The following is a 13,073-nucleotide window of genomic DNA, read 5'->3' as shown; positions in this document are numbered from 1 at the left end:
CAGTCGGTATCCAAGCACTTGCTTTGCAGGATGGACAAGAGATAATTTGAAAATAATTAATTTATTCAGTGTGAAGTTGCAGCCGGGTTGAAGTGGCACAGACATTAGCATGAACTGTGCTTTAAGTGAAATTTTTATTATTATTTTTAAACTAAGAGTTAAATAGCTAAATTCTGATCACGACTGCTGGACTGTGGGAAATCCCATTCTCAGTTTTTGTGTGTCACTTTATTCTGAATACTCAAGAATGACATATTTGATATATTTGTCAAAGAACCCTGCAGTGAAATGGATGCAAAACATTGTTTATTTTACAGTAAAGAAAGCTGAAATCTTGTTTTAAACAGAAATTAAACACCCATATGGCTCAAAAGTTTAAAAAAAGAAACACAAATATAGGCAAGCTGGTGAAGAACAACTATTTGGTCTTCTCCACCAACTTGCCAAGAATCGCAATAAGAGCGTCCATCTGCTGCTCCTTTTTCCTCTCCCTCGCCTCCTCCCTGGCGTCCAGCTCCCTCTGTCTCTTCTCCTGCCTTTCGCCGTACTCCTTCAGGTACTCCAGGACCTCATTCTTTCTGGATTTTTTAGGTCGTGAACACCCAGGCAGCGGGTCAGTGGAGGTGGATGGACCAGGAGACGTGGTGTGTGGCTGGTTGACGGAGGTCGATGTCGCGGAGGAGCCTGAAGAGGAGGTGCCCACGGTCTCGTCCAGCTCCTCAGTCACATCAGAGTCGTCTTCTGTGGTGATGAGGTTTGTGTGTTTATTTGAGTCCTTGTACCCCATCGCCTTGTGCATTTCTTCAAAGTAGGGCCAGGCGGCTGGTGTGCTCTCACCACACTCAGTGCCTGACCCAGTTTGTAATAGAATCAGACCCTGTGTGAAGAATTTCTGATTAAAAAACAGGAAACAAAAGAAAATAGAAAAAGAAAATAATTGTTATTTAAAGGCCTAGAGCCAGATAATCCACAACTATAAAGTACCCACATACAGAAACACATCTAATACATGTGCCCATTGACAAGATAACCCAAAATAAGAGTTTGCTTACCCTGTACTTCTTCTTCAAATTTTCCCATTTTTTTGTAGCTTGGGCTGGAGTGACCTCTTCCTCTAAATTCATTTCCTTTAATACCAAACTGACGATAAAAGCACACACACATACACGTATCATCTATGTTTTCTCTGACCTCTGTGTTTACATTCATCCTTTGGCTACAGCAACACTGGCAATGACAGATAGTGATGAAGTTCACAAGGTGAACATGTCCACTGTGAATACTTACTAAAACCCCTGCAGAGATGCATTTCTGTGCCCTGTGAAATGCGCATCTTTTTCCATTCTCAACCTTATGAATTTCTTCGTTTGTTGCTCACTCCCTGTTTGTAAACAAAACAAATTGGTCAGATCTGACCAAATCATCAGGCTGCAAAAATAATAAACTTCACACAGTTGTGACAATCAACGTTAGTATTTACACATAAACTTCTTCTTTCGTACTCCGTCCATTACGACCGCACCGCTCTTTTATTGAGATTTCGGGTATTCCGGAGAGTTAGAAGCTGCACTGATTGCTCCAGCGTGAGAAACGCCGCCGCCGCCATGTTGGACCGGTCGAAAGCCTGCAAAATAGCCCTTCAAAATAAAAGCGTCATTCATCCACGCTGTCAATCAGTACATGATGAACTAATTTAAATCTAATATTCTAATAATGACTAACCATTACTTGCAACAATATTATATTTAATTACAATGGAAGAATATATCTAACTATATAAATGTGAGTCTGTGTCAAAGTAGTCAATAATATTTATGTTAAATACATGAATTTGAAGAAAACTGCCTGTTTCCACAAACTATTTCTGATAATACCCAACCACAAGATGTTACCCAGGAGATATCAGACCATTCTGATGTGAAATTTGAGAATAAAAGCACCTTTAATGGTCTCATATTTTATGTCTGTTCCAAAACATTTCAGATTGCAGTTTAAATAAAAACTACCTGTTTCCACAAACTATTTCCACTTCACACTGGTAGTACACAACCTCAAGATGTTACCAAGGAAATATCAGGCCATTCTGAATTGGAATTTCAAAATAAAAGTCCCATAAATTGTATAATATTGTTTGTTATTTTCCAAATGGTTTTAAGTAGCAATAAAAACTGAAAAATAAGATAAAACTGTCTGTTTCCACAGATGAATTCTACTTCACATGGATAGTGCAAACCTCCAAGATATTACCCAGGATATATCAGGTCATTCTGATGTGGAATTTCAAAATAAAGCCCCCCTAAAGTCTCTAATATATTTGCTATTTTTGCACATGCTTTTGAGTGGATGGAGCTAATGACCGGTCCAAGATGGCGGACACAGCATCTCCCATATTTGACTTGACAACGCTATGAACTGTAGGTAATTCCCTTACGGTAATGAGGCATTAAGGGCTCATCCACTGACTCGCTGACTTTATGATCTGACAGTGGATGAGCCCTCACACACTCACGGATTTATCGTGAACTCGCCTCCTTTTAAGAAACCACTCACATTAATAATATACGGCTCTGAACTCAGTGGTGCAGTGCTGCCCCCTGCTGGGCAGGAGGAGACACATCCAACAACACATTAGACTTCAAAATAAAATACAATAACAAACATATAAGTGGTATCTAGTAAAAATAACATAGAAAATAGCGTAAGCAAAATTAGCATATCAACAAATAAACAAGAAACTGACGGAAGAATATACAGTGTAGAGCTCATAGTCAGGAGCCAAATTTAGATTTTTGCTTATTCTAATGTTTTCTTGTATTTTTTTTTATCATTAGTATGCGAGTGTGTGTGATGGAGTGAGGTCATAGATGGATTTAACCCCACCTGGTGGATACCTGTGTGGCTGAAGGTGGAGGCAACAGTTTTTGACCATGTGGCCATAGTTATAGACTATATTAAATTAATTTTTGTTTGTTGTTACGTATGGAAGAGGATTAGAGCAACTTTCTGTTTTTGACTTTTTTTTCCTCAGTATTATGACATTCTGAGATTAAAGTTAGAGCTAAAAAAAAGAAAATCCTATATATTGTATATTTTTATACATGTTTTTCATATATACTTCTTTATATCAGACACACACTTACATCTGTTCCATATTTAATGAATATACTGTATATTTACGCTTGACTGACCCATTTGCTGGATATTTTTTTAAATCTTTATATACTGTGTACATTAAAAATGCCTCTTACATTACCCCATATCTTGTTATGTAATCGTATATTGTACATAAACTTTTTATGGTACCTCACACTTTAATTTTTTACTTTTATCATTTGAATTCAAGATTCAAAATCTCTGTACTGATGCTGCTCGATATCAAATCTATCATTCAATCCATCCATGAGATCCTTACGTTTCCCACAGGGAGTTTTACTCAATAAAATGTATGAATAACCCAAACAATATTTAGCACTTTGCTGCTCACACACTAATTAGACACCATACAAAACAACGGAATGAAAAATACTAATAACAGTATCTGAATAATAATGAATATAATAATAATGGGAATTATAAGTCACCTCACTTTGAAAGATGGCAGATTCAAAGGAAGAGATTCTCCACTTTTTTACTTAGGGTTTTTATTAAAAATTACAATATTTTACCACATGAACAAAGAATTAAACCGCATTCACAGTGTGCAACATGCACACTCTCAGATGTAGAGATTACTCTGAATGTCGGTGATTCTGACAAGTTTGCGGAGGACGTCTGTGCTCGGAGTCGGTTCCAGCTGAGGAGAAAAGGAAATGAAATGTTGGAAACACTTCAGACACATTTTCGTAGTGATTTAAGACCCATATAATCTTAAATGACATTGAAATGCTGGAAAAACTCTAGTGGACTTTGGTGAGATAAAGTTATCTATGATGTTGAGGTTTCAGAAATACGTCTATGAGGAGTTTTAAGTGCTATAAACATAATTTATTTTCACAGATGACATTATAAAATATGTACGGCTGCATTGGGGAAAAAAGTTGAAAGTGCAAAAGTGTAAAACTTTGTGGTAGAACTACAACTCCCAAGATGCAGTTCGGCAAACGCCTCAAATCGCAGAGCTTGAAGTGTCAAGTGTGAGACTTTGAGCAGGTGGAAACTAAAGATAACAGAAAAGTTAGAACACAATCTGCTACTTGGACGACTGCCCCCGTTTATTAATCACAAATCATCTGTTCACAAATATATTTTAAGTTTATATTCTTCTTATCAACAAGGGAGTGAGTTACTATTATTGTAAAAAATCCAAACCAATGACAAACACTCTCCAGAATATTCTCCAGCATAACATCAAAGGTTCTGTACGATGGAGCAACATACTGTGTCTAAACATGGTGTGTTTTTGTTGAGGATGAGGAAAAGTCTACGATTATTAAGTGGATGCTCCATGAAGGAGAGAACTGAGGTGGGACAGTTTATCGAAACCACATCAAACTTCCCCTCTGTGTTTTCGTGCATTCTTCCTCCGTGACCTTTCCAGCAGATGTGAAAAAGAAAAAAGCGTCTCACCTGTACGGATCTGCCAAGCTTGGTCAGTGCCAGCTTATAGGTCTCCATGGTGACAGAGTCGGGGCCGATGACATCACTGTAACACTGGTAAACAACGCCGGCGATGCGATGGACCTGGCAGTGGTTCAGGACTGATGAAACAGCACAAAAGGGGGAGAACGTGAGGTTATCTGACGACCGCGCCGTCATCAGTCGGTGAAGACCGGACACGAGTGTGACCCCTTGAGGCCGCAGGCTCGTTTTTTAACATTTTTTTGTTTTTATCCTGGATACATTTTGTTTGTTTGTTTCAAATGCATTAGCTTCAAAATGACAAAATCAGGATGCAGGACTCGGTGTGGGCGCTCGGCGAGTGGAGAGGAGCCTAATGGCCCCACATTTCATTCCGCTGGCAGACGCCAAAACGACGGTGCCCGGCAATTTGGGGTCGAGTGTCTCGAGGACTCAAGGACACAGAGCGGAGAGTCAAACCCGGCCAAAGCAGGACCCACAGACGGAGAAAACATCCTCTATATCCGGCTTTAATGGTGCCAATTGCGGCAAATAAGCAAAACCTAAATATCACAACTTAAAGGCCTACATTATGAAAAAACTCAAATATTGCAAAAGTTCTCATGAGATGGTTTTTCAAACATATTGCAAAAGTGCAATGGAAACACTTTTTTCCACATTTCCCCACCGCTGGAGTCAATGGAGATGACGTGTGGGGGTCATGTGACCAGTTCATTTGAAGTTCATCGTCCTCAAAGTGAGAATTTATGAGAATTATGGGATATCGTGAGATGAGACTTTACGAAGCACGTTTCAATGGAAACACGTACAAAGAGGAATGGAAACTTCGGAAATATCGCTTTTATTTTAAGAAGAACTAATGGAAACACAGCTAACGTCTGAGTCGTCGACTTGTTTCTCCATCTTGTCTTTAACTATAACCTGAATAAAAGTCTTTCTTTAGAAATGAGAGATTAAAGCCGTTTAATTACTGGAGTTGGGACATTTGCTGGTGAAATTCAACAGAGGCGACAATGCACAGATTACACAAACATCGCCTTTTAGCACTAACTGTTGTTGGTCACTATTCATTTTTTATGCTGATGTTTTGTGTTTTATAACAACATGAAATTGTAGTTGCTTCAAATATTCTCACTGTGTTTATGTTTTATTATTATTTGTCATATTTTATGTGTATTTTTAACTTCTTCTGTATGCAAATACATTGTTTTCATTCATTTAGGATGGAGTACAATATAATAACAGCTGCAGTCTCTAACAAATCTCTATCACTGTTTCAGAATAATTTTATTCATTTATTTATTTAGCCTTTATTTAACCAGGTTAGTCCCATTCAGATCAGGATAACTGGCCAAGGTAACAGCTACACAGTTAGAGAATTAAAACATAGAAACACTATAGGACTCCACTGTTTTCATCAGAGCTTTAAATTCAGATGCAGTTCGGATTGAAGGACACACACAAAACATCTGCTGGTGTTAAACTAAAGCAGCCGCATGTTACAGCTCTGCTGAAGTATTTAGTCCAACGAATCCAGAGACCACATTCTGATTGTCACAGCAGAGAAACCACAGGCACACTAATAATAGCCGCACACTCAGAGTTGTCTGCAGAGTCCGCACAGGATTAAATTATAGCATCAGGGAACATTTGCATCAAGAACTATTTAAAATGGCTTAACTGAGACTTTTCTGTCTGAATCTAAAGGACAATTTGACCAGAAATGCAGCAAATGCAAATATCTCATCTGGAACTAGAAAAAGCCGAAAGGCTTCAAATATCAAATATCTGCTAAAAATGCAAAGCTGCGTGACAGGTGACGTTTCGGGGCCTCGGTTAAGCAGCTTTTCGTGCGAGAGGAAACGTGGCCGGCGTGAGTCAGAGACACGTGAGCCCGGGGAGGGAAAAAAAGCCGGCGCCTGTACCTGCAGCTGGAAGTCCAGTGACGATGTTGGGCTGCTCCAGCGACTGGCAGACGCGCCGGTCGGTGAAGGCGCTGGTGTGGAGACAGCGCAGGAAGGGAGCGGAGCTGGCGCACAGATAGTCGGCCGCCTTGTAGTCGGCCACGGAGGCGTCCGACAGCACCGTCACGTTCAGCTCCCGCCGCTGCAGGCACTCGAACACCTGCGGGAGGCGGAGGAACACGACACGGTTAGATGAGCCGCGCAAAACATCACCCACAGGCTCCACAACTGTCTTGTTAAAGTCTTGAAATGCAGGGCGTTAAAATTTACACAGATCAGCCATAACATTATGACCAGATATGGTGTGGACGACTACTTTTGCCACCAAATCAACCCTGACCTGACTCCTCCAGAGCTACTGGAGAGGTGTAGATACTTTAAGCCTCCATGGATCAGACTTACAGTATTTTTGGGAATTTGGAGGCCAAGTCAACACACTGACCACTCGTTTCCTGTTTAACTATTTTCAACATAACACAGGCACCATCATACGTTTGTCCCCTTTTTTTAAACAACACAAACGAACCCTTTGCACCGGCTCATTTAACGACACAAAACGTACCTTTTCCGTCCACTGGAAAAGCTGGTCTTCTGCAACGTAGCAAGTCACCTGGCAAATCAAAACCTTCGGGAGGGGTGGGGAGAAAGAAACGACACACATCTTACACACAACAGGCCGTGGAGTCGAGACTCAGAGATGGGAAACACAGATACGACAACAGGTAACAAATCAAAATGACAGGCTCTGTTTTAATGGTGGAGCTGCAGCTGTCTGGTGTTTTCTGCTGCGAATAAAAAGAGACTCTGCTCTGATGAGTCGACCAATAAAGAGCCACTAAGCGCTCAGAGGAACAGGATAATATATTTAGCCTGTACGACATATAAAAAAAATGTGAGTTTTATTAGATTTGTTCATGACTTAAAACAATGAACCCTCAAAACTGTCAATTTTCCTTCCTATTTGTGGATTAATAGATTCTCTACAGAGAAAACGGTTCAAACAGACTCTTTAAATGTAGTTAAATCACTATTAAACATGAAGATTGGGATTTTTTTTTTTAATGTTTATTATTAATGGACTGTTGCAGCATCCGTTGTCCACAGCTGCTCCTGCGGTACTTGAGCACATTAAATGTGAAGGCTGCAGGACACGTGTGATAAATCTGGAGCCTCCTCAGCAGCTCCGTGCTTTCACACGGGGCCCGTTCACCGAGTTTATCTTGATTAAATCGCACGTGAACGACGCCAGGTTTTCCACACACGGGTTGAAAATCAGTTTTCTTAACATCAGATTACGAAGAGCTCATCTACCCCGAGTGTAACGTCCTCCTTTTCAACGCTATAACTATATAATTCTGTGTCTCCACCGATTTATTCATGTCGTCTGTTAGCAGCTTGACAACGTTGTAATGTGCCCTCGGTATAAATGAGTAAACATCTCCAACCGCACTTGAGAAAATTAAATAGAAGACGAGGAGGAAACTCATTAAACAGAATGATCATCGAGTTCTCATCAGTCTGGGGCTTTTCTGTGCCGCTGTTAATCAAAACCAGACGTATTCTGTTGTTCGCGCTTGCTTCGCCCCCGGTGCGTCACTCACTGTCGGGTCGTCCTTGCGTCGGTAGAAAACGCACTCGGACTCCTCGGCGGTTTGGCCGCTCGCCGCTCGGCTCCTCTCGTTCCACACGGACGCGTGTCCGACCGCGTCCCAGCTCTGAGAGGCGAGAACGTACACTGACAGGAATCCTGCGAAGACAAATCCTCTCTGTGTTCAACAACAGCGAGACACAGCGAGACACAGCGAGACGAGGCGAGACGAGGCGGCAGCTTTTTTGTTTTCACAGTTTACTTATATTTGACGAGGTGACATTATCAAGCACACAAACACCCTCTGGACAATAAATCTGTCTGCGTCTCAGGACATTTACTCATATTTTCAGGCCAGTTTTTCTACAATACATATATTTCAGGTATTTCTCTTAACTTATTTCTGTGCGATATTAGTTTTCTTAAGAGCAATAATCCATCATTATTCAGATTGATAGATAGTCAGATACTTTACTCCATCATTTCTCACCATTTCAACCTGTTTTTCTCACCTAACTCTTGACACTCATTGGTTTATCTCTAAACTGTTAACAGCTTTTCTTTTCTTTGCCCTTAACCTCCTGAGACCCAAGCTTATGTTTGGGATACATTTTTCATTTCTGCCATTTATTTGGGATTATTGGGACCTAATAAGTATAAAAAACTAAGCATTATCTTTGAAATAAAAGTAGTTTTGAAAATATATATATATATATGATTTATTTCACTGCGTATCATAATAAAAATCACCAACGTGTAACAAAATATAAAACTATTTATTGTAAAACCTGCCTGGCTGAGCAACAACAGGACCTCAAACAATGAACGTCCTCAAAATAGTAGATGCTAATTATCGGTATTATTGACAGAATTTGTTAAAGGTGCACGTTAATAAAGAACTAAATATTATGAGGCTTTAGTCTCTTGTCCACTTTTTGACTGGCTACAACATGTGTACTGACCCTTCACTACCACTAGGTGGTAAAGAGTCCACTTATGAGGACAAAAGGTCCAAATGAAGCAGAATAACAAACCTAAAACTTAACGTCCCCATATGAGGACGCAGGGTCTCAGGAGGTTAATATATTTGACACTGCAGCACCTGAAGTTCCCCTTGGGGATCAGTAAACTCTTTTTTTCTCATCTTGTCTGATTTCATTTTATAAGTCTAAGAACAGAAATAGATCAACGTTAAATTGACTGAAAATAAATTAATATAATTTATCCAATTTCATCCATAACTTTAGTCTTTTCAAAGGATCCTAAGACACTCAACAGACACTAATGTGAAGATGCAGCAGCTTTACTCTGAGCTTCCTCCGTTTATGTCGAGATCTTCATCGTGTCTCTAAGACTGAGTCAGTTCACTCTTCACATCAACCTCATTTCAGCCTCATTCCTCAGTTGTGATGGTGTTGTGTGTTTTAGTCATAAAAAAATAGCCAAGAATCTTCTGTGTTATAAAACTGAGCTGGACATTTTTTTGTCTTTTCTGAAAAAAATCATTTACAATTTTGAAAAAAATAACCGGCAGATAAAGCGATAATGAAAACAATCATCGACCGTTGTCCTGGATCCTGAATTCAATCTGCTGCCAGAGCAGAGCGACGGCCTCTGAACTCGACTATTTCCAGACATCAGTCATAAAAGATTAAATTTATCGTGTGGTTAAATGAATCCGTCACAGGTGATGTAGAGTTCGCAGACGCACTTACTGGCAGCGTTGGGTCCCACGGCGAGGATGAAGTCTGAACACGGCAACTTGTTTCCAGACCTCAGTGACTCTGAGACGTCGGGGCTCCAGTGCAGATGAATATCCCTGTTTGAACAGTGACGTGGATTGTATGGTTTGTATTATTTTACGTACAAGTGTATGACGTTTACTTGAATGACAGAGAGACCAGTACTGAGAACACATCGAGTACATTAAAGCAGGTCTCTTGAGCAGATTTCAAGACTGATATTGGTTTATTTATTTCTCAATCCCTTTAACTGTGGTAAATATTTCTTAATGCGCTGATTATCTACTGTATTAAAATTGCATTAAAAAATGTATTCATCAGATGTGGAAAGCAGAGTAAATGTCTCACATCGTACAGCAGGATTTATTGTTTTGACTCAAGTAGAGTCTTTCAGTATGATTTTGAGGTGGTTGTATTTTGAATATTTACATTTATGCCACTTAAAGCATCAATGTTTTATATTTTTTATACTATTACATGTATTTGAGAAATAGTTTGTTCGAGATTAATAAGTTTACATAAAAGATTTAAAAGAAAAATATATGATAAACTTGTAAACCTTGTATATATAAAAAAATGGCTCAGCTCCACAGTGAACTCTATTCAACACCTTATTATCATTCCTATGTATATAATACATATTCTTCCACCTCTAAACCTTGTACATCTGTTCATTTGGTAATTGTGTAAATTTTGCCTATAATATTTTTATTTTGTTTTAAAGGATTGTATCTGATTGTACTTCTCATTTCAATTTTTATTTTTACTTGTAGTTCTCAAGAGTGTTTTTATGTGCAACTGAACTACTGTGACCAAGAAATTTCCCTTGTGGATGATTTCAAGTTTCAAGAGGAAAATGATCATACTGTTTAATTACCACCTCTCTGACTGTGGTTCCACATAAACTGAATATTATAACAAAATAATAGTCATGTTTAGGACTTAGTCTATAATCAGTCAGTAAACATCTAAAAAAATAGTACTAGTAGCAGTAGAAAAGTATTACAGATACAGATAAATAATATAGATTAAATCTAAATGCACTTGCTTATTAAATTAAATGTATTGACTAAATCTGTGAGGGAGTTGTTGAATTGATGTGTCATTCAGCTTAGTTAGCAACATACTGATGCTATCCCTCCGCACATGTCTATACAACATTTGCATGCGTTACAAATTCATAAATGTGAGGATTGGCTCTCTATATATTTTCTATGTTTCATAAATAATGGATATTTTTTCATGTTCTGAGTGAATCTAACTTACTAAACACAAATAATCTTCCATGCTTCAGTTTAAACTTCCTGTTAGCTCCGCATGCTAGCCGGCTAACGCTATTTACCTCTTCTTCTCCAGCTCCCTGCGGATTTCTTCATCTTCTTCGTTTTCGTCAAGGTCCTCGTCGTCGTCCTCAACAGCTCGGGAGTACACCGACACCACCTCGCCGAAAAACGTCGCCATACTCGACGTGTTTCCAGAAGAAAGTGAAAGTTTAACTAAAGGATTTGATTCAGTCCCTTAGCCGTGACGTACTTCCGCCTCCAGCAGCAGCAACAATAGCCCTTCAGAATAAAAGCCTCCGAAAAGTATTTTGGTAGCAGGTAGCAACACAGGTGAGTCAGCTCACGAGGAAACGATTCATTTACACCTGAAAGACAAAGGACACTCATCTGAAGATAACAACGTCCAAATTTTAGCCAGAGAAGACATGTTTTTTTAAGAGGACGAGTAAAGGAAGCCATTTTGGTCAGATTGGAAAAAAAATATCTAAACACAGGAGGTGGACTGATATATAATCTGCTATCTATTTACAATACAGTCTTAACTTCTGTTACCAAGAAGTTTCAACCACATTCACCTGGAGACTGGAGCCTCTGACTGATAATGGGACATTTGTGCACCACACACAGGAAAAGAGGACGTGAAAAAACAGTTCATCACTCTCAACAACAGGCAAGTATCCAGCTGTAAATGGACATTGGTTGCACCAGTTTCTGGTCATCTGCAGTAACAAATACAGCAAGTTTCTGTAGGTTATACCTACAGAAACTTGCAGCTGAAGAAGCTACTATGCAATGACCTGGATTTACGAAGAACCTTCGCAGACAATAAGTATAAGAAGTTTTTATTGTCATTGTCAGTTTGGCAGCTCTTTGGTTCAGAGGCAATAAAAAAATATAAACTATAGCAGCATAAAGATAAAAAAGTATAGCAGCACAGAATAAAACACAACATATACCATAAAAGCACACAGGAGCACATAAATAAATGTAATTGGTACAATGAGGGAAAAATAGCAGCATTTAAAACAGTAAACAATTAAACAATAGTGCGAGTGGTATCTATGTTCACGTAAATATGCCTATTGAGGTAGGTGGACTGGGGAATAAATGATAAATAATAGTAGAAGCTGTTTTTTAGTCTATTAGTTCTGCATTTGATAACTCGGTATCTTTTCCCAGAAGCCAGTGCGTAGAACAGTCTCTATCCAGGGTTGGTTTGTTCTGTGGAAACGTCTTTGTTTTGGAACCGGCCCATATAGAAAGTGGGACTCTTCCTTCTCTGAATAAAAATATGTGATACATGGTCCTAACTCTACGAGGGACCCTTTTCCCGACCTTCAAGCTTAATCACTTAAACAATGTTGTTCCAAAAGACAAATTCAGGGCATTATCTTGCGGTCGGGAATCGTTTCTGGGTCATGTGCTAGTAGGAGAAAGGATTCCAGCAATTAACAACTAACCTTTTATGCATATGGATGCGCCATTACTATTTTAAAATAAACCCAAAAATATATGAACTGTATTTTAATCTAAGCACCATTTTATCGAGCTGCACAAACACTCAGCCCGTGCACTCAGAGTATTTCAGCACCATCACTCCCGGCAAACCCTTGTGCTCAAAGCCTTCGGGTTTGCACGAGTGTCGAACGAATTTCTACTCTTGCTGTTCGCTTAAATCAATGAATGATTAAAGGCTGTGGCTCTCCAGTGAATTCACGCCGAGTGCTGGTATACAATGCATATTGGCATGAGTATGACTGGCAATTGAATTAGGAATGCTTCACGTGCTATTTTTGGCCCCATGTGCCAATCAGGGGGTGAAGTTGACATGCCACATGACTGCGCTCTTCCCTTCCAGCTTCTTACGGGTAATACATAATTAACTTGAGTGGACGAAAGCAGGAAAACATCATTTTAA

General features: G+C 39.4%; 1 protein-coding gene across 2 annotated transcripts; it reads right to left on the bottom strand.

The window, feature by feature from the left end:
- Positions 1-289: 289 nt before the first annotated feature.
- psmg1 (proteasome (prosome, macropain) assembly chaperone 1) lies at positions 290-11,426 on the bottom strand. 2 transcript variants are annotated; one of them, XM_047608039.1, is made up of 10 exons: positions 11,215-11,426; positions 9,846-9,949; positions 8,144-8,289; positions 7,105-7,167; positions 6,504-6,702; positions 4,567-4,697; positions 1,481-3,793; positions 1,288-1,381; positions 1,053-1,140; positions 290-892 (listed from the first exon to the last, which is right to left on the bottom strand). In XM_047608039.1, exons 1-7 carry the CDS (start codon positions 11,331-11,333, stop codon positions 3,716-3,718), a joined length of 840 nt encoding a protein of 279 aa, XP_047463995.1. In that variant the 5' UTR covers positions 11,334-11,426; the 3' UTR covers positions 290-892; positions 1,053-1,140; positions 1,288-1,381; positions 1,481-3,715. The 2 variants fall into 2 exon arrangements, with proteins under 2 accessions (XP_047463995.1, XP_047463994.1); XM_047608038.1 differs by having other exon boundaries at positions 290-877.
- Positions 11,427-13,073: the final 1,647 nt, after the last annotated feature.

Source organism: Mugil cephalus, chromosome 15, assembly GCF_022458985.1.
Source record: "Mugil cephalus isolate CIBA_MC_2020 chromosome 15, CIBA_Mcephalus_1.1, whole genome shotgun sequence".
Classification (NCBI taxonomy): domain Eukaryota; kingdom Metazoa; phylum Chordata; class Actinopteri; order Mugiliformes; family Mugilidae; genus Mugil; species Mugil cephalus.
This window is presented reverse-complemented; position numbering and strand designations above follow the sequence as displayed.